This window comes from Eulemur rufifrons, chromosome 2 (genome assembly GCF_041146395.1).
Source record: "Eulemur rufifrons isolate Redbay chromosome 2, OSU_ERuf_1, whole genome shotgun sequence".
NCBI lineage: Eukaryota > Metazoa > Chordata > Mammalia > Primates > Lemuridae > Eulemur > Eulemur rufifrons.
The window spans coordinates 87774590-87797383 of record NC_090984.1 but is presented as its reverse complement, the minus strand read 5'-3'; the positions used below and the strand labels follow the sequence as shown (position 1 = coordinate 87797383).

At 37.5% G+C, this 22794-nt stretch overlaps 1 protein-coding gene across 1 annotated transcript in view; it reads left to right on the top strand.

Annotated features, from left to right (window-relative positions):
• Nucleotides 1–22794, top strand: part of ARMH4 (armadillo like helical domain containing 4) — a 96261-nt gene that overhangs the window by 2179 nt on the left and 71288 nt on the right. The window contains exons 2-3 of the mRNA XM_069464988.1: nt 3070–3321; nt 4332–4538. Coding sequence (XP_069321089.1) covers nt 3070–3321; nt 4332–4538 — 459 coding nt within the window. The remainder of the gene's footprint in view (nt 1–3069; nt 3322–4331; nt 4539–22794) is intronic.

The following is a 22794-nucleotide window of genomic DNA, read 5'->3' as shown; positions in this document are numbered from 1 at the left end:
TAACAGCAGGAAGGAAATGCTCAGTCTAACGTGTACATGCTCATTTCAAATTGTTTTAGAACATGTTCAATGTGTTACTTCAGCCAAGTAGCCCAATTAATGGAAAATATTAAATTAGTAATATGTTTTAGAAAGTGTTACTGAGATTGTATTAAAATAAGACATCATTGATCGATGAATGATAAAAGAAAGATTGAATTTTACATGTCTAATTCATTTTTTAAAGACTGAAAGACCTAGTGTCCTGTAACTTTTCATAAAAGCTTCCAGAAAATGTTTTGTAAGTTGGTTTTTATGTGGAATAAGGGTATCCACATGGCCAGAAAGATATTAGATATGACTGAACAAGAATTTTACTTCAGTTCTTTGGAGTGCTTGTATTTCTGGAACATTAAGTCGTATGGCCCCAGATTATTCATTGCATAATTGAATCCATGATTCTTATGTACTAGACTTGCATGAGCTTCTGTTAATACAGCCTAAAAAGTAAAATGGTTTTGGTAATTTTTAAAGTTATTTTGATTATTGAATATGTTTCTTATTTAAAAGCATCTCACTAAGTACAGTCTTTTAATAGGTGACATCTTTTTATTCCTAGCACAGAGCACAATACGTGGCACATGGTAGGTACTCAATGAGTATCCATTCAGTGGATTAATAAATGAAAATAGAGAACCATTCAGATTGGAATTATCCAATCTGATGCCTACTGGCCTTGTCCAAATTCATCAAACAGCTTCTAAATGTTCTTTATAGAGAGAGGAATAGACAAGTAATTCCTTTTGTTTTATTCTTTATTTTTTTGTTCTATAGAGTTAAAAAGAATGTGAAAGCTTGAAATTATTTGCAAGAATAGTTATAGAATAGCCCAGAAGTTTTACTAATCATTTCAGGTGATTATAAATATTTTTCTAAAGTAAACAACTCAAATACCAATCATTTTAGGGCCCAGGGACCACTTAGGACATTATCTCCTTCAGAATATACAATGATTTCATGATGATTTTGGATATTACTAGGAGATGAGTTACCCTGACATTATAGTCAGTCTTCAGAGTCAGGTAGTTTTTCAACTGGTTTAGCTGAAGATCAGGTTTTAAAAATAATCTATAATTATTATCATATTATTTTTTCTCCACAGGAAGTAGAAAGAGTGAGAGATGTTGGGAAATTTTTGAGGTTATTTAAAATATTTCGCATTACTACTTCCAGTTCTCACTCTGCTTTCTGTAACAGCAGTCATTTATTCAAGGGATTATGCATTTTAAAATTTCTTGATATTTCATAAAACCATGAGCAGAGATTGTGTATTTATTTTTACATATTTGTTCTCAGAAGTATTCATTATGCTTTCAAAAATGAGGGCAATTGTGGAGAATACATACTGCTTAAAATGATAAAACTATATGTTACTCTCTTCTTGTGGCAGATAGAGCATTGTCCTAGGTGCTGGAGATAGGAAAGGGCAATGAATCCTGGCTCTCAAGAGATTTAGAATCTTTTTTGGAGAAAGAAAAAAGAAAGAAAGAACTTAATGGTGTAAAATACAAATATGGAGCTCATGTCAAAACCTTACCCTAACTCAATTGTTTGTCCTATAACCTTGGATATCCATTCATCAAAGGTAAAAATCTCTTCAATTCAAAAGAAAAACAGTCTAAACTGGATGGATATCAGGAAAAGGAACTGTTTATACTGAAAAATAAACAAAAACATACTATTTTAAACAAATACGTTATTTTCAAGGAAAAATGTTTTAAAGTAATAGGATATATTGTGATGTCATTAAAAACTTGGAGAAAATTTTTTTCAGCTATCCCTAGAATGTTATTTTTCACTGTAGCACTCACTGGCCTTGCTAAAATGCTTTGTGTCTGTAGCTAATATATACAAAAAGAGAGGTAATAAGATCTTCTAGAAATTAAGGTTTTAGTAGTCGCTCAGTACAGGATTAGAAACTTCCAGCATAGCCCTTTTTTAAGACGAAGGGCACATCTTGACTTAGAAATGGTCTTTAATAATGTATTTGAGGGAATTGGAATGTTGTCAAGAAAGTGGACCTATGAGAGAGACATCATATGCTGCAGGTCTATTTCATTTTCTTTTCTGATTGAAAAGCAAATGTAAATCTCCTACAGAGGCCGCTCCCAGTGTTCCTTGGACACAGTACAGTGGTTAAAGGCATTGGCTCTGTGACCTCAGGCAGTTTCCTTAGCTTCTCTAAACCTAAGTTGTTCTGTGAAATGGACTGATAATAGCTGAGGTTTACTGAATAATTACCAAGTACCAGGTGTGTACTAAGTGTTTTACATGTGTTATCTAGTATAACTTAATTTTTGTAACAACTCTATGAGATGAAAACTGTTATTATCTCCATTTTATAGCTGAGGTACCTCAAGGCCCAGAGATGTGAAGTAATTTGTTTAAGATCACACACAGCTAGTAAGTGACTGGGTCAGAATTCAGACCCAGGCAAATTGGCTCTAAAGCCTGCAGTCTTGACTACTGTGATACACAATTCCATGGCATGATATGGGTACCTACCTCCTCTTAGTACACATGGGAGGATAAAATAAGATCATGTACACCATACACTTAGCATGATGTGCGTATGACACATGATAGACACTTGGTAAACATTAGTTGTTGGAATTATTATTCCTTTGTTTTAAAATGCTAACTTCCTTGACTCTTCCGAAACGCTAATGTGAAAATTAATATACTGTATACAAATGTTTCTGAAAATGTTTGAATGCAACTTAGTTCTGCATAATTTGTTTCTTAGTGTTTGAAAGGGAGCTCAACTGTTGATCCTCCTACTTTGTTTTGAATTTTATTTTAGTTTTTTATATAAACTTCTTTATCTCTGTCTTAGATTGATTCATGACTCCTGAAAGCAGCAGCAGGGAAAACATTTATTTACTGGCATTTTATGTCTGACTTTTCCCTTTGCTTTCCCAACTCCTGAAATAGCTATCTGCCTTCCCCCCCCCCAATTTATTAATTATATAGTGATTTTTTTAAAATATAGAGATTTGTTCTATTTTAAAATGTTTCCCCCCTTTTAAGACATCATCACTCAAGAGATGACAACAGCCGTTCAAGAACCCGAAGCCACTTTATCCTTGGTGACACAAGAGCAGGTTGCTACCCTCGAGGTTACCAGAGACGCTGGCAAGACGGAGGAAACAAAGGAGTCGCCTGCTCCAGTGTCTGATGTTCCTGGCGTTACTCAGCTGTCAGGAAAATGGGAGCCTCTGGCCACGACAGTTTCAACTACAGCCGTCCCTTTGTCTTTGGAAGTTACTCCCACTGCGGAAGGTCTGTAAGGGAGGGAGTTGCTCTCATTGTTTTGGGAGTGGTTCTCTTCTGTAAGTTGATGAGGAATGGAATGAGTGAGGCAGTTGGTCCTGCCACCCGTGTACACACGCACCCTGCCTGGAAAGGTAGGTGAGCTCTCTCTTGTTTGGAGAGGTGCAGCACAGCCCAAAAGGATGAGGGGTCAGTTACTAAGTAAAATCTGGTGGCTCATCTAAGGGTTCACAAAGGCCAGGCCTCCTGAGGACGCTCTCCTTGTTTGGTAACTGTGCTGCTAGGAGCCAGCAGGGTGAGTGACAACAGCAAGGACTGGATGTGAATCCCAGCTTTGGCCTCGCTAGTACTATGGCTTCAAGCAAGTTTCTTAACTTCTGTAAGGCTTGGTTTGTTCCTCTCTAAATAACACTTACCCATCTTACAGGTTATTTTAAGGATTTGAAATAATGTCTACAAAATGCTTTCTATATAAATGCTCTGATCTCTGGGTAAGGACAGTGATGTTTTCAAATCTGTGTTCAAGCTACTACCGTGTTCAAGCTACTACTATTCTGGAGTCTTTAGACGAGGAAATAAATGGCTATATTTGGCTGCTTTGAAATTGAGCACATTCCAGACACAGCTCTAGGCTCTTACTCTGACTTCATTTTGAGAAAGATGCTCAGTCTTTTCAAAGTAGTCTTTGGCATGTATTTTAATACATTTTTGTTAAATCTTTTGCTTTTGGTAATACATAATATATAAAATCCTGCTAAATCCATAATACTGTCAATAGAGTAAGTGGGAGATTAAAATTTAACAACCAAGTTCTGATTGGTGACAGTATATTTTCCTGGAAGGTAAAGTGTTTGCTTTGGGGAGGTGGATTGATGCAATATGGGAAAGGAGAGCTGACCTAAGGGCCAGACTCACTATGTGAGAGATTAGTTTCATCAATCATTTCTTGGGAAAGCACATGTTTACATTTCCCATAATGATCACCTTGTGGGTCAAGTCCTGTCTCTTGTGTTTGGCAGACCTGATGGACACAGTCACAGGGCCAGAGGAGGAGTTCACACCAGTTCTGGGCTCTCCAGTGACGCCCCCAGGAATAATGGTGGAGACACCCAGCCTGTCCCCCACACCTCCTGCTTCTGAGGCATCCTCTGAGAGAACTGTTGCTCCGTCCATTAGCCGAGCTAATACAGCTGCCTCGTATGGCCTGGACCAACTCGAATCTGAAGGTATCCGTGCTGTAAAGGGGAGCTTTTCTAGGACTTACGGAGTGAGTCACTGAGCAAATGTCTTTGAGAAAAGATTGAGTAGAAGTGTGTTCAATCTGCAGTGTAGATCGGTGGTCAGTAAACTGTGGTCCAGCCAGATCTGGCCTGCTACCTATTTTTGCATGGCCTATAAGCTAAGAATAGTTTTTACATTAAAAAAATTTTTAATTTTACTTTTTTTGAGTTTTTACATTTTTAAATGATGGAGAAAAATCAAAAGAAGAAGAGTATTTTGTGACATGTAAAAGTTATATAAAATTAAAATTTCAGTGTTCATAAATAAGGCTGTGTTGAAACAGAGCCACACGCATTCATTTACATATTGTCTATGGCTACGTTAGTGCCACAGCAGCAGAACTGAGAGTTGTGAAAGAGACTAAATGGCCCATGAAGTCTAAAATATCTACGATGTGGTCCTTTATAAAACAAGTCTGGTGGCCCCTAGGATATGTCAGTGGGTCTCAACTATAGTTGAACATTAGAACTACCTTGGAGAGCTTTTAAAGAACTCCAGTGCCCGAGTTCCTCTCCCAGTGATTGAGATTAAGATAGCATGGGTGGGGCGGGATCTGGAATCAACATTTTAAAAGTGCCTTAGGGGACTTCAGTATTCAGACTGGATTGAGAATACTAGGTTTAATGGAGAAGATTTTCTTGTATGGAAATTTTATGTGGCTTGTATTTTAATAACATTGGTCTGGTTGTTAATGCTAGCTTATTCTCCTTTAGCAACATCTCTGGGTTAGAATGTTTCACTATGTGGAGATAGGCAGTGTCTTTATTTACTAAGACTGTGAGAAATTCATGCCAAATTGTACTTTCCAAGACATCGGCTTTGAGCATGAAGAAGAAACTTGGGGGCATAACTGTACATCAATAAATAAGACTAGAAATATGACCCATAATTAATCAAGTAATCAGCATTTTAGCAGATAAACAGTACCTGGCTGGAGGTGCAAAATGTCCAGAGATTTGTAGTGCAGAGTTTCTTAAACTAATCTGCAACACAGGTAAGCTTTGGGCACTAAATTAGCCATGTGTTTGATGCCATAAAAACATAGGATGTGCTGTTGCTTTCTACAGCTCTACAGCAGGGAAGATGGTGCAGTTGGATTTGCAGCAGACTCTACCGTAGACTTTGAGGGTAACGCTGGTGGTCTGCTGACAGAGAAACATGACAGGTTAGGAGTAGTGTGGAGAATTCCACAGTGGAATTCTGGTTTAAGAAACAGATCAAAGTGGGCTCAGAGGCCAACAGCTCTTGCACTCCTTGTGAAGGTAAATACGAGGTGACTTTGAGTTTAGTGTCTCATATTAACTGTCTGCTCTTTTTGATGCCATCTGGAAAAAGCAAGTTTCCTCAAATTAACCTGAGTTGGAGATGACAGCTCTACCCAGCAGGGCTCATTAAATCAGAGAAAAAAAATTGTATTTGTGAATAATCCATACTTGTGAAACTGCAATAATTTTCTAAATTTAGTAGATGATGGCAGTTGTATTGAAATATGTTAGAATTTTCCTGACATGCCTAAGATGTCCTGGAGTTTTAGTTCTTTTCTTCTACACAATTCAATTTTAGCTACTTTTTTGATAATATATTTTGTTAGTTTTTGGTCTAAATTATGATCCTTGTCAAGATTTACAAAAGGCATTCTTGGTTAAAAGATATTGTTTTTGCTATATTGCTGGGTTTAAGATAAGATTTTGAATTAGCACACCTTTTCTCCTGAATATCAAGGAATACAGCTTATATTTAATTAGTATATATTAATAATGTCACAGTTAGTTTTATGCTGGTGCATCTATTCTCTGAAAGCTGAATTGACTACACTTACTTAAACAGATAAACCTACTAGACTCCTGGGTGTATTAGAGGCCTCCATTTTCAATGTGTATTTTTCCACCTTGCCCAGGAATATATGTGCAGCTTGAGGCTTCGACTTGGTGAAACATTTTAATTCTACCATAGAATCATACCCAGAGGGAGATAATTTATTCTTATCTAGAACAGAGTATTAGTTATATGAAGTTATCTGCCTTTCAAGTTCTAATCTCTGAGACGTGTTTATGTTATTTTAATATCTTCCTTCCCACTAGAGGACAGGGGCATTTCTCCAGGGAAATGAGGTATTTTTCTCAATGGGATATGGAAAGGGACATGACTTTGTTAGACACCAGACACCCAAGAGAGTGAACCTTTGTGGAAATTTCTGAATCCACTGCCCTATTTATTCTTTAAGAGATAATTAACAGCCCAAATCAGTCTAAAAATTATATCTATTTGTACCCTGTCTTCTTCCCCCATTTACATCTCTACACCATGATGACTAAAAGGGTGTATTAGTTTTTTAGGGCTGCCATAATGCAGTACCACAGACTGACTGGCTTAAAGCAGCAGAAATTTATGCACATGCAGTCTGGAGCTGAGAAGTCTGAAATCAAAGTGTAGCTAGGGCTGTGCTCCCTCCAAAGCCTCTGGAGTAGGATCCTCCCTTGCCTCTTCCAGCTTCTGATAGCCCCAGATGTTCCTTGGCTTGTGGAAGCATAACTCCAATTTTTTCACATGGCCCTTTGTATCTCTGTGTCCAAAATTTCCTTGTATTACTGTTTTGTTAATTAAAACAATTTTTTTTAGAGACAAGGTCTTGTTCGCTTTGTTGCCTAGGCTGGAGTTCAGTGGCACAATCATAGTTCACTGCAGCCTTGAACTCCCAGGCTCCTGTAATTCTCCTGTCTTAGCTTCCCAAGTAGCTGGGGATACAGGCACACACCACCATGCCTGGGTAATTTTTCTATTTTTTTGTAGACATGGGGTCTTGCTATGTTGCCCAGGCTGATCTCAAACTCTTGGCCTCAAGTGATCCTCCCACCTTGGCTTCTCAAGCTGCTGGGATTATAGGCATGAGCCACTGCACTTGGCTTCCTTATTTTATAAGGATACCAGTCATTGGATTAGAGTCCATCCTAATGAGCTATCTTAACCTGATTACATATTCCAGGATCCTATTTCCATATAAGGTCACACTCACAGGTACTGCTGGTTAGGACTTAAACATATCATTTTGGGGACACAGTTCAACACACAGCAGAGGATCTGCTTCTGACGAGTTTGCCAGCTGGCTGTGAAGGCACATATGCTCTGTCTCTGAAACACCTACCTGAGTGATGTGAACCGGTAGAGGGGAAGAAGTTTTGGTGTGTTTTACATTTCTTAGTCACTGAAGAAAGCCTCCTTCTGTAAGTGCATGCCACCGTGTGCATATTTCAGTAAGTCTTTTGTCTTGTCAGCAAAAATGCAGTTTGATTTTTGAAGGGATAATGGTTTATTTTTCACATTGCCTGATACATTTTACTTCTATGTATGATTTTTTTTTAGGGAATAGATGTTTTCAGAATGATAAAAAATGCATTATACTCATCTCAGGCATAGCTCTGCTAGGGCTGTATTCAGCATCTTTGAAATACAAACATGACAAAAATAGTCTAATTTTTTATTCAAAATAGGATAATGGAAGATTTTATATACATATTTATTTATTTATAACTGCACAAACTAATTTTTGGACATGATCTCTGTATAGGTTGATTTTTTTCTCTTGTTGAATATTGATGTCTTCATCTGCTCCAAAATACCAACTCAAAATTTCTGATTATTCTTGAAAACATACTTGGAATTTTTTATTTGAGTTAGCTGTGTTTAAAATACTTTAATACTAATATTTCTTACTTAAAGAAGTTCCACTTTCTGTATATTAGAAATCCAACTGAGGCCGGGCGCGGTGGCTCACGCCTGTAATCCTAGCTCTCTGGGAGGCCGAGGTGGGCGGATCGTTTGAGCTCAGGAGTTCGAGACCAGCCTGAGCAAGAGCGAGACCCCATCTCTACTAAAAATAGAAAGAAATTATATGGACAACTAAAATATATATATACAAAAAATTAGCCGGGCATGGTGGCGCATGCCTGTAGTCCCAGCTACTCGGGAGGCTGAGGCAGGAGGATCGTTTAAGCCCAGGAGTTTGAGGTTGCTGTGAGCTGAGCTGACGCCACGGCACTCACTCTAGCCTGGGCAACAGAGTGAGACTCTGTCTCAAAAAAAAAAAAAAAAAAAAAAAGAAATCCAACTGAGAATATCTATTTACTCTGAATAAATCAAACTTATTTTATTCCTTTGTATACCCCCATGGAAGATGTGCTGTAAAGTTGTGACAGTAATAGTGTAGAATGGAAGGTTATTGCCTTAACAATTCAATATTGAGAAAAATCTGTATATTCAAGTACTAGGTTTCTAAGAAAGCGTGGGAGATAGGAGTACAAGAACAGAGATTTCTCAGACCTTGTGATGAAGTCTTTGGCAATCCTCCCTCCCAACCCTGGCACCTTCTCCCTTAATATTTGGAAGTCAGTATCTTGGCCTTCCAGGTAGTGGGACATGGAAAACCATTGACTGCTTGCCACAGTGCTGAGCAGACAGAGACAGGAATATGGTGAATTTGCTCTGATGCTCCTAGGATGACTCTGGGTTAGCTTATTGCTCTTCTGCAAGAGATAAAGAAATGCCAGTGTCCCTGACCTGGAGAACTTGAATTCTTGACTGGACTGGTACTATTAAGATCTTTCTATGGGCACAAGTGTTGAGTGTTGAGGCTGTATAATCCCATGTCATTGTCCCAAACAATCCCCATTTCCTCATCTGTTTCAAAAGGCCCATTTATTGCAGGGTTTATGGAACAAACTCATAGTAATTGACTTGCTGGAGAATTACCACTTTTAACATACAAAGAGATTTTTAATTCTTGGTATCTGACAGGGAAGCCATGTTTAACTTTTTTTTTAAAATTTGACTTTATTAAGGGAGTACAAACATTTTGGTTACATGAATTGCTTTTGTACAGTTTGAGTCAAAGTTATAAGTGTGTCCATCACCCATATAGTGTGTATTGTACCCGTCAGGTATGATTTCACCCACCCCTTCCTCCTCCATCCCCCTGCTTGATTTCCATTGAATCAGCACATGAGTGTTGATCTATAAGTTTCAATTTAGTAGTGAGTACATTTGGTTTTTGTTCTTCCATTCTTATGATACTTCACTTAAAAGGATGGTCTCTGGTTCCATCCAGGTTGTTACAAAAGGTATTTGTTCACCACTTTTTTTATGGCTGAGTAATACTCCGTGGTATACATATACCATATTTTATTGATCCATTCATGTATTGATGGGCACTTGGGCTGTCTCCACATCTTTGCAATTGTGAATTGTGCTGCTATAAACATTAAAGTGCAAGTGTCTTTTTTATAAAATGTCTTTTTTTCCTTGGGTAAATACCCAGTAGTGGGATTGCTGGATCCAATGGTAGGTCTACTTGTAGTTCTTTGAGGTATATCCATACTACTTACCATAGGGGTTGTACTAGTTTGCAGTCCCACCAACAGTATATAAGTGTTCTTTTCTCTCCACATCCACACCAGCCTTTGTTGTTTTGGGACTTTTTGATAAAAGCCATTCTCACTAGAGTTAGGTGATATCTCATTGTGGTTTTGATTTGCATTTCCCTGACGATTAAAGATGTTGAGCATTTTTCATATGCTTCTTGGCCATTAGTCTATCTTCTTTTGAAAAGCTTCTGTTCATGTCTTTTGCCCACTTTTTAATGGGGTTTTTGATATTTTCTTGCTGATTCACTTGAGTTCATTGTAGATTCTGGATATTAGCCCTTTATTGATTTTTTAAAATATAAGGCCAAATATATCCTTTAACATCTGTTTTTTATTTTCTGAAAATTTTTTTTTTGCTTTCCTAAGATCATTTTGGCTGTCTTTATATTTAGGTTTTAAAAGATTACATTTTCGACATCTTTTTCCAGACAGGCAGCATACATAGGGCAGAAATCTGTCATTATTCTGTCGCTCTTTGTTTAATTTATTTCACTGGCATCATTTTCCTGCCTTCTTGTGTGCACCATGTGTGCATGCATGTGCATGTGTATTTAATCTCATAGATGTTTTTGGCAGTCCTCAGAGAGCACTTCCAGGATTTATTAATATATGTTATGTGTCTTAATTTCCTCTGTTGAAGAGAGAGTAGTGTTGTGTCTCCTTCCTTATCTGGAGTTCTTAGTTCTGTCTCTTCTAAGGGATTCTCTCTACTGATAGGAATTTCAGGAGAAAGTCACGTTTGAAAAGTATTCCTTGGCCGGGCGCGGTGGCTCACGCCTGTAATCCTAGCACTCTGGGAGGCCGAGGCGGGTGGATCGCTCGAGGTCAGGAGTTCGAGACCAACCTGAGCAAGAGTGAGACCCCGTCTCTACTAAAAATAGAAAGAAATTATATGGACAACTAAAATATATATATACAAAAAATTAGCCGGGCATGGTGGCGCATGCCTGTAGTCCCAGCTACTCGGGAGGCTGAGGCAGTAGGATCGCTTAAGCCCAGGAGTTTGAGGTTGCTGTGAGCTAGACTGACGCCACGGCACTCACTCTAGCCTGGGCAACAGAGTGAGACTCTGTCTCAAAAAAAAAAAAAAAAAAAAAAAAAAAAGTATTCCTTCATTCAGGTGACAGTGTGGTGGCTTCATAGTTGGTACTGATGTCCGTATGCTTTGTCTCCTTCTTTTATTGGTGAATCAGAAACAAATTGAGCAATATATTCTTTAAGTGGCATTAGGGAGAAGGTTCCAATATATTTTTCTTTAAAGCTCCACTGAGGATACTTAAGAGCTCACATAATCTTTATGGGAGACGTATTTGCTCTTCACTTGCACTTTAATTCACAAAATCAATTATTTTTGCCCTCCCAATAATTACTCATTTTCAGAGTATTTTCTTATTATTTTCTCAGTTCTCACATCTGAGTTTTCAACTCAGAAGACACTTACGATGTAAAAATGAGAGAGTATTCAAAAGTCCCATCAGGAGGCCATATCTGTAAAACCAGGTTTTTGTGATTTATCTTTGGTTGCTGCTATGTGGTATACATGTTAAAGATCAAGTACAGTGTAATAAACTTGAACTGTCCCCTGCTACTTGTGATACTGTAGTGTGAGATTACAAATGTTCACTCTAATTATGTTAAGAATGGGCACATATTTTGGCTTTTGTTTTGGGAAATCCTTTGGATTCTGATTTAATTTTGCCTCAGTGACAGAGCCAATTTAATGATATACAAGTGGGGAAGATGTGGAAAGAATATTGGATGGAGTATGCCCTTCATTTGATTTTAATGATGAATTAAATGCTAGCTTCCCCCAGCCCCCCCAGATGCCTATTCAGGAAGAAACAATGGAGATTAAATAAAAAATAATAATTTTATAACTCTGTTAACAGGAGTGCCAAATATATTAGGGAAGGATGAGATTTTTTTTCTTATTTTCATCTTTGCATTATTTTCAAGTGTCTTATGTGACAGATTATGAAACACAGAATTTCTGGTAATTTCAATTGTTGATTGCTTTGTATGGTAAGTTATTTTATTGTTTTGTCCTGGAATCATAGAGCTTTTTTTTGCCATTTATAACAGAGCTCTGTTCTTAAGTACCTATATGCTCTGTAAGGTAGTACAGTCAATTAGCATTCAGAATGGTCATCACATGTGTGCTAGTAATGCTTGCATAGACAGTGGTATTTCAGAAATATTTAAAATCAATATTGTGATGTATTGCCATAAAGCTGTGCTCACAAATTCTGCTGTTGAAGAGAGAGAATAACTGGCATTCACTCGAATTTTCTGGTATGCCTTCTTACCATGGGGAATTCATTTATTGGTATAATTACAGTTAAGTAAACATTGTTGTAGAGTTGATTCGCCCCATCTGGTTTTTGTGCCTTTGTTGCCCAGCCCAGCACTACTCAGTAAGCTCACCTCTGACACTCAAAAAATTATACATAATGGCTCATGGTAATGAAAGGATTTTGCTTGGTACATATTCAGTGATTTTATTTATTCATTCATTTGTGTGTGCATTTAACAAGTATTTGTTTGGTGACTCAGATAATACTAAGAAAAATTGGGGGTGGATCTTGCTCTTAGAGGAGCACAAGTTTTAGCAGAAGAGGCAAGATGTGCAAGACAGAAGGTGGAAAGTATCACCAAAAAAAATTACAAAAAAAGGACTCTCAGCATCAGGAGAGAGACCTTAGCTCCAGCTTAGACAAACACTGAATTGATGTATATGCTTGTATGCCGTGTGGTATAAGTGTGTGTATGTGTGTGGAGATTTGTATATATATGTATAGTAACATGGTGCATAAGGATATTTTGGTCAACAGTGGACTGCATATACAGCAGTGGTACCATAAGATTATAGTACCATCCTTTTGCTGTACCTTTTCTATGTTTAGATACATAAATACTTACCATCGTGTTACAATTGCCTGCCGTATTCAGTATAGTAACGTGCTGTGCAGGTTTGTAGCCTAGGAGCAGTAGACTATGCTATAGAGCCTAGGTGTGTAGGAGGCTGTACCATCTAGGTTTGTGTAAGTGCACTCTGTGATGTTCACACAATGACAAAATCGCCTAACCACACATTTCTCAGAACGTATTTCCATCGTTAAGTGATGCCTGGCTGTATATTTATCATTTTATTGACAGTTATAGAATGATGAGTGGTGACAAATACAAAAATATGGAAAAAATTCTAAAAGTTAGTGAATAGATACCAGATACATCGTACTAGCAATAAATTATTTTATAGATATAAAATCAAGCAAGTATTAGCTTATTGGTTATATGAATTTTTCGTTAAGAATAGCTTTAATAACAGAAGCAACTACTTTTCAAGGTAGAAGAGGCAACCCAGTACCCAGTCTCAGGCTAATAAATATCTGGTTTATAAGAAACTATTCTCCCCCTCTCTCTCCCTGCCTCTTTTTCTCTGTCTTTTAACTTCTCTGAAGCTCAAAGAAGAACCATGTCTCTCTTGAGGGGCATGCTCAGATCCCAGGCAAAAGGATTTGTTCTGAATGTTAATCTAGGCTCATACTCCAGGGCTGTGAATCCCTGTGGGGACTGGCTCAAGCAAGGCTTTCCATATGTGGTAGTTTTTGTGCAGTTATTGAAGCAAACACGTAGCTTGGAACTCTATAATGGGCTATGGAGATTTGAAAGGAATTTTAAATGTGTGGAGAAAATCAACACGATTTTAAAGGCATGATTTTTCACTATGAGGACAGACATATATAAGTATTCTTTTACTGGTGTAAATATGAGAGTTTTATTGCACTGGAGTACAAGCAATTACAAACCTAAAAAATGTATAGAATAATGTAAAGATAGTACTAGCATTTTATCAGTCTGCATTCACAACCATGACATTGTTTTGGCATCAGACTGCCTCCTAACACTTAACTGCATACATACCTCTGAAGGAAAAGATTAGAATAAAAATGTAATGCATCAATTTAAATGGCCTTACAAGATTTAAAAAAATTATCACACTTGGAAGCATTAAATTTGTCCTGAAAGATTGACATTGATCAGCCATTTACTGATGGCTTTTCTTCTCCAGCCATTCTGCATCCTTTGACATCATTTGGTATCTCCAGACAAAATATTTTATGGACATTTCTTCTTCTATTAAGACAGCATAAAGAGTCCCCAAGGTTTTATTTTAACATGAGAAGGTGATTCTCCAGGTGGGCAGGGGCCTCACATTGCTCCCGCTGGATTTTTTCAAGGTGAAAACCCTCTCACTTGTTTCAACTGAAACTAGTAGAAATTTTAAAATACTTGGCTCAAACCTAAGAAAACACAAATAAATTAAGAAAGCCAGTAAACAAACAAAAACCAAAAACAAAACCAAACCAAACCATAAAATGAATTAGGCTTACAAGGTACAGATTTCTTTCTGATCTTACCTTAGTTAACAAGCTCCCAGGTCTCCTGGGCCCTGACCCATTCAGTGCTCTGTCTGAGAAGGTGTTTTATATTCTATCCCCAAAGCACTGAAACAATTTTTTCAGGCATTTCGCTAGGCTTTCTGGCATCAGTGCTCTTGGCTTGTTTCCTCTACAGAGGGTAAGTTCTTATTTTTCTCCTCCCCATTCTTGTCCCCATATAGAAGAGCCAAGACCAAGATGTTAATTTCTCCTAGGGCCCACCACCAAGCACTGGTGAATGCTCCCGCCCCCATACATACTGTTTGTCCTCTTTCCAGGTTGAGCGACTCACCTTCAGTCCCTAGGCAGTTGACAGTCAGATGACTGTCACGATTAACACCATGTACATGCCACCCTTCAGAGGAATTCTCATCCTTCTTAAAGGGGTGATTCATTTCTAGGCAGTATAACACTATTCTCACTACACAAGAAATACAGCTGTATGAAAATAGGCTCATTCTGCCTCATTCTATAGCAAATAATTCTCAGAGCTATGTTGCCCCATAAACAGGGCTATGAAGTTAATTAAAATTAAGTGGACAGGAAGGAGAAACAGAAACAGTTCAGTTCTGTTCAGTTCAGTGGCAAATATGTTGGTCTGTTCACTTTGTAATAGTTGATTAAGCTATACACTTATGGTTTGTCAACTTTTTAATTTGTATGTTCTACATCAATAAAAAAGTTAAAAACAGAGAAATGCTCTCTGAGATACATTGTAATGAAACTGAAGAATAATGATGAGAAAGAGAAAAATCTTTTTTTTTTTTTTTTTTTGAGACAGAGTCTCACTCTGTTGCCCAGGCTAGAGTGAGTGCCGTGGCGTCAGCCTAGCTCACAGCAACCTCAAACTCCTGAGCTCAAGCAATCCTACTGCCTCAGCCTCCCGAGTAGCTGGGACTACAGGCATGCGCCACCATGCCCGGCTAATTTTTTCTATATATATTTTTAGCTGTCCATATAATTTCTTTCTATTTTTAGTAGAGACGGGGTCTCGCTCTTGCTCAGGCTGGTCTCGAACTCCTGAGCTCAAACGATCCGCCCACCTTGGCCTCCCAGAGTGCTAGGATTACAGGCGTGAGCCACGGCGCCCGGCCACGAGAAAAATCTTAATAACCAGATTTAAAGGAACAAATCCAGAGAAAAAAGACAGATTAACTACAAAGGAACAATATTTAGATATAGCAGACTTCACAGCAGCAATAATGGAAATGGAAACCAGAAGACAGGAGAATAATGTCTTCACAGTGCTAAGAGAAATTAACTGATAACCTAGAATTATGTGCCCATACTTTTTAAGAACAAAGACAAAATTACTAACAACCGATTTTAGAAAAGAAACTTCTGAAGGCTGCATTTATAGAAGAAGAAAAGTAATTCTAGAAGGAAGGGCTGAGATGCAAGAAGAAATAGTGAGCAAATAAATTGATGAACATGTACATAAATAATAAACACTTTGTATAAAATAATTTTTAATTTATGGAGTTATTAAAGGACAGAACTAAAATAGTGGGTAGTAATAGGGTATAAATTAATTAGGAAGGTGTTATAAGGATTAAAGTTTTCTAAATCCCTTTTTAATGAGTGGGAAGATAATGATTTAGTCTTTGTTTTGTTAAATATTCATGGTACAATTTTAAGAGTAACAGCTGAAAAAAGAAATGCAGCAGAATGTATAATTTATAAACCAGTAGTGGGGGAAAACAGAATAAGAAAAAAGTTTAAGCAGTTTTAAAAAAAAACCAAGAAAGGAGAAAAATTAAGCACAGAAAAAGTGGAACAGATAAAGGAATAAACAAATATATTAATAATGAAAATAAATACACGTGGGCTAATTATGACGTTAGCTAGAGGCTTCTTGTCAACACCCTTTATCAGTGTTATGGACTGAATTGTGTACCCTCAAAATTCATGTTGAAGACCTAACCACCAATGTGATTGTATTTGGAGATAGGGCCTTTAAGGGGGTAATGAAGGTTAAATGAGGTCACAAGAATGGGTCTAATCCAATAGTACTGGTGTCCTTAGTAAAAGAAGAGACACCAAAAAGTTCTCTTTATGAGAGAGGAAAGGTCATGTAGGGACACAGTGAGAAGGTGGCCGTCTACAAGCCAGGAAGAGAGGCCTCACCAGAAACCCACCTGGCTGGCATCTTGATCTCGGACTTCTAGCCTCCAGAACTGTGAGAAAATAAATTTCCGTGGTTTAAGCCATCAACTTTGTCATATTTTGTTATGGCAACCCAAGCTAACTAACTCAATCAAGTTGTCCTTTTTTAGTACGTTGAAAGTTTTTCTTTTTGTTTGTTTTTGGACATACATGGGTGTTGGACTTTATCAGATGCTTTTTGTACCTATTAAGATATTTCTGTACCTATTAAGATGACGATATGATTTTCTTTTTTAGTCTGTTAATATGTTGAATTACACTGATTGGTTTTTGAATGCTGAAACAGCTTTGTATTCCTGGGATAAGCCCAACTGGTCATGATATATTATCCTCTTTATGTATGGAACTTGATTTGCTAAAATTTTCAAGCAAAATGAAATTTAAGACAAAAGCATTAATGGTTGTATATAAAATACTGTACTCAACTATTAGAGAATACATGTTATCTTCGATCACATGTGAAATATTTACAAAAAGTGGCCATTTACTAGTCCATAAAAAAAATCTTGACCAGTTTTTTTTTTTTGAGACAGAGTCTTACTCTGTTGCCCCAGGTAGAGTGCAGTGGTGTCATCATAGCTCCCAGCAACCTCAATCTCCTGGGCTCAAGTGATCCTCCTGCCTCATTCTCCCAAGTAGCTGGGACTACAGGTGCATGTCACGACACGATGCTTGGATAATTTTCCTATTTTTACTAGTGACGGGGTCTTGGTCTTGCTCAGGCTGGTCTCGAACTCCTGAACTCAAGCAATCCTCCCACCTTGGCTTCTCAGAGTGCTAGGATTACAGGCGTGAGCCACCATTCCTGGCCTGAAATCTTGAACAATTCTGAAGAATTGATATCATGCAGGCCAACATGCTCTGATAACTGTGCAATTAGATTAGAAATTACTGATAAGAAAGATAAATTGTTTCATACTTCTGAAAATTAAAAAAAAAATTTCTAATTAACTGTGGATCAAAGAAAAGAAATCGTCATAGAAAATAAAAATAGTTAGAACTGACTCATAGTGAAAATGTTATGTCAAACTTGTGATATGAAGATAAAGAGATATCTAAAGGGAAATTTTTAGCCTTTAAAAAGTTTCTGTTATAAGATGATGACTATAGTTAATAACAACATATTGTTTTCTTGATAAATGCTAAGAGAGCAAATGGTAAGTGTTCTCACTACAAAATGATAACTATAAGAGGTAATGCATATGTTAATTAGCTAGATTTAGTCATTCCTCAATGTATATATACCTCAAAACATCATGCTGTACACAATGAACTCATGCAATTTTATCTGTCAATTAAAAAATAAAAATAAAAAGTTTTTATTAGAAAAGAAGACAGGCTGAAAATTAATGAGCTAAGCAGCCTCCACTTTTAAGCTATAAAAACAAAACAGAAGAAACTCAAAGAAAATAGAAGGAATGAAGTAATAAAAATAAGATTTCATTATTTTATTTTTACATTGCATTAATTTAGAACAACTTGTTGAACTTTGGTAAAATTTATATGGAATACCAAAAGCCCAAGAAATAAATAGCCAGTGCATTCCTAAAGAAGAAGAATAAATTGGGGGAGGGTATCTGGTGATACCTTCACAGATATTAAAACTTATAAAGGTCTTACTATATCTTCATGTATTTAGACAACAGGGACATGGACAGGGACGGTCACAAGGGGAGCAGAATAGAGCCGTGGAAACAGACACTGCTATGGAGCATCCTTGATATGTGATGGAAACGGCACTGCAGGGTGGAGGGGAAAGAATTTAAAAAATAACTAATGGTTCTGGGACAATTGCTTGTCCATATAGAAAAAAATTAAATTATTTTGGATGCTTCATGCTACACAAAAATCAATTCCATATGGTTTAAAAACAGATGTGAAAGCCAAAACTTGAAAATTGGACTAAAGTTATAGAATATTTTTCTGACCTCATAATAAAAATTTTTAAACTACGACACAAAATTGCTAACCTTAAAATATTGATAAATTCAGCTATATTAAAACAAAAAAATTTAATAAAAGGGTATTATAAAAAAAGTGAAAATACAGCTCTGCAACTAGAGATGATATTTGTAATCTGTATAACTGGTAAGAAATTGGTGTCCAGGAGAACTCCCAAAAAATCAGTAGGAAAATGGCAGACAACCCAATAGGAAAATGAGCAAAAGACATGAGCAGGCATCTCACAGAGATACACAAATATATGAAAAGATACACAACCTCCTTAGTGATCAGAGGAGTGCACATTACATCTGGAATGACATGTCATTTTATACGTACTGGATTGAAAACAAATTAATGTTTGACAATGCCAAAGGTTGATGAAGATGTGGAGCTAAGGAAATTTATCTAGACATTACCTAGGATGTTGAACACTTGTATTCCTTTTGACTCAGCAATTCCACTTTTAGAAATTCACCCTGGAGAAACCTTTTAGCAGGTATACTTGACATCATAGATAAGAATCTTCAGGCGGGGCACAATGACTCATACCTGTAATCCCAGCACTTTGAGAGGCTGAGGCAGGAGGATCACTTGAGGCCAGGAGCTTAAGACTAGCCTGGGCAACACAGTGAGACCCCATCTCTAAAAATAAGAGAAACAAGCTCTCTCTTTGCCCTTCCTTTTGCTTGCCCTGCTGAGACAATGGGTCCAGTTGTCATCTGTGGCATATGTATCATGCTCTGTAAACCTATATCTTGCTCTTGCTGTATAATCCTGTCTTTCTCTCCTCAATAAACCTCATTTTCGTGCTTGCCTAAAAAAAAAAAAGAAAGAAACAAATTAGTTGGGTATGATGGTGCACACCTGTAGTCCCAGCTACTCAGGAGGCTGAGGTGGGAGGATCACTTGAGCCTAGGAACTTGAGGCTCTAGTGTGCTATGATCATGCCTGTGAAAAGCCACTACACTCCAACCTAGGTGACATAGTGAGATCCTGTTTAAAAAAAAAAAAAAAAAGAATGTTCAAGCATCACTATTCCTAACAGCACACACACACACACACACACACACACACACAATTAGCATAAAGTAAATACTGCAAATGTTCCTAGGCATAGGGAAAAATAGATAAATTGTAAGTATAATGGATACCATACATCAGTGAAAATTAATAAACTAGTGTTTTGTACAAGATGTGTGAAACTTAAAACTATAATTTTGAATGGCAAGACAGTCCCAAAATATGACTTTCAGTAATTTTGTATGGCATTCAGGAAAAGGAGGTTAAGATAAAAGTGGAATATGCAGTTAGATGCAGCAGTATTAATAACATTCTAGTTCTTAAGTTGAATGGTGAGTTCTCTGCAGTTCATTTTATTATGAAGCTTAATGACAAATACGGTGTATATGTGTATATATCACACATTCATATATATTTTTTCATATATACCTAATATTACATGATAAAAATTTAAAAGCACTTGGAAGGAATATTTCAGACTTTAGAAATGTAATGGAATTCTATAAATTCCAAGTCAACTTAACGTTGTAAGTTGCTGGCTTTTGTGGTAATGTCAGAAGATTCCTTAGCACCTTCTGATCCTGGAGAGCCATCTGCTGGAGAATCTCTTCACATTCTCAAGACAAGTTTAATTTTTTTTCTTTTCTGGCTGTTAAGTTTTGCACCAGAATTTGATGCTCAAATTAAAAAAAAAAAAAAAATCTGGAAATAGAAGCGGGGTCATCCCTAGGGCTTCAGTCACTCTTTCTGTGTGGAAACCATTTTGCTACAGTGGCTTTTGATTATTATTGGGATAGGAGTTCCCAGGAAAACATATGCCAACAAACATTTCTTCTCTGAGAAAGATGTTACCGGGCCGTGTCAGAGCCATTCCCTTCAGAGGATCATGGGAGAAAAGCTAATAGGTGCTCTGCCTACGCCCGGGGAAGCTACTTTGTTTCTTTTCATGGTATCCTCCCACTTTTTCACATGTGATAATTTGTTTGCCTTAGATTTGATTTTAAATTTAGTAAAGGGAAGAAAAGGCCACTCAAAGAGAGATTTGATGTGTAAAACTAATGAATAAATAGGCAAAAGACGGAGATTCAAATTAACCATTGCTGTTCCCAAAAGTCAGAAGGTACAGACAGGTGAGATGCTATTCTTCTTGTGAGTCCAGGATGGACAGGATACGTTGGGAAAAAGTGTTACTGCTCTGGGTCTTCCTACTCTTACTATTGGCATGACACATTCTCAACCAAGGGATTTTTCCCTCTTTGATGCGTTAGTAACAGCCTGGAAGTGCTAGATAATTATCTTCTGGAGATCGAAAAATGTCTAAGCTGTGATAAAAATGCATTTAGAGGCACTGAGCACCTTTGGTGGGAGCTGCCTTTTAAACAGCAAATGGACTTTGTAGCAGAGTCAGATTACTCAGACCAGGGACATAGGGCAAAATTTCTCCCACATCTTCTGTTGCTTTTGTTGAGAGTTAACTGATGACCGTGGCCTTCAACAAAATGAAAATTCTTGGTTTTGGGAACTTTAGGCAGAAACATTTGCAATGAATAGAGAAAAGAGGCCTGACCTAGAGAGGCAAAAATTGTGGGCTTGAACAAACTCATTTTAGGCTCTGCCATGATATCTGAACATCCAAGGTAGTTATTTCACCAGCTAAGTAGCATGAAAGTGAAACAAAGCTTGTAAAACTTGCTCCCTGTTTAGCTAACAATGTAAGTTTGGAGGATAGTGCCAGCAAAGCATTTTGTGTTCCTCAGAAGAAAAGCCCCGTGTCGTATGACGTATTGTTGTGGGGTATTGCAGCCGCTAAGAGATTCTGTCAGAGAGTGACCAGACAGATGAAATGGGCTTAGAGTACTGTCTAGACACATTTTTTTTCTCCCTGCCACTTGCAAGAGGACATTTCTCTATTTGAATGGTCGACCTACTACTTAATATTACCAAGCCTCTCTTTGCCATGTGGCACTGTTATCTGACATTTCTGTTGAATGTTTTACAGTTTTATTTTTAACTGTTTCAGTGCACCTGAAGCACAAGCATCAGAAGCTGAACCAGGTCTTAGTGCCTGTTGCATGCTGAGCTGTCTGCTCTCTGAACACCTAAGTTAGGTTATTGGCTGACACCTCGGTCAGGTTCATCCTTATTGTCAGGTGTCAGAATTCTTGACGGTAGACGTGCTAGCAAGAGTATCAGATTAATCCCAACTGAGTTGATCGTGGTACAGATACTGTGGAAAAATCTGTTAGCTCCATGACAAGGAACCTCAGTCAATGCCTGACTGTACATCCTGAATTCAGTGGGACACAGCTTTCAAGGAGACGCTGGTTCAACAGGAGTGAAAAGGGAGTTTTCCGTAGCATATATCATGTGTCTGAGAGTGGGAACAGTGTGCAGTTTGTTGGGAGGATTTTGCCTGTCAAGAGAGATGGCTACTCAGAAACCATCATTCCTGTCCCTTTGACTGCTGCTAATGTCACTATTATTGTTGATGTGATCAGTGCCAAGTGTACCTGGGAAAAGGAAGTGTCAGTTATGAGGATGAACGCTCCATTCTGGGTGACATGACTAGAAAGACCTTCTCAGGCTGAACTCTCTGAACCTTCCCTTCCTGGGTTGCTATATGTGTTTTTTTTTTTTTAAAAGAGATTCTCAGGACAAATACAACTTCAAGTCCTTGAGCATTGTCACTGGATATTGATATGGTGGTGTATCTGTTACATATGGTAAACCAAGAGCAGTTGTTTCATTTTAGAGGTTCATTTTTTTTCTCTGTGCCATCTTATGTGGAATTATTTTGTGTGTGTGTGTGTGTGTTTGTGTGTGTGTGTTTTACCTTGAACCACTTGCTTCTGGAGTTCAGAGAAATGAAAATGAATTTCGGGGTTTATTGAAATAATATTGCAAAATTCAGAAAGCATTACCTTAAAATTTTTAACTATAACCTGGTAGTGTTATTTGAACAAGTTCTTTAATCTTAATTTTTTGGACTGGGGATACTGTTATTGGTTTTGGCACAGTTTTATTTGCTGAACGTTATGGCATGCTATTGCCCTTTGTGTTCAGAGGTGTTCATGATGTCATTATTTCTCTTGGGTGTAACTATTAGTAGTTGAAAGATTGGCTGAAATAAAGATGACTTTCTCTCCAGATTTTAAGACTAGAAGATCAATGCACAGAACTCTGATTTGTTTTACACCTTTTGGTCTTACATG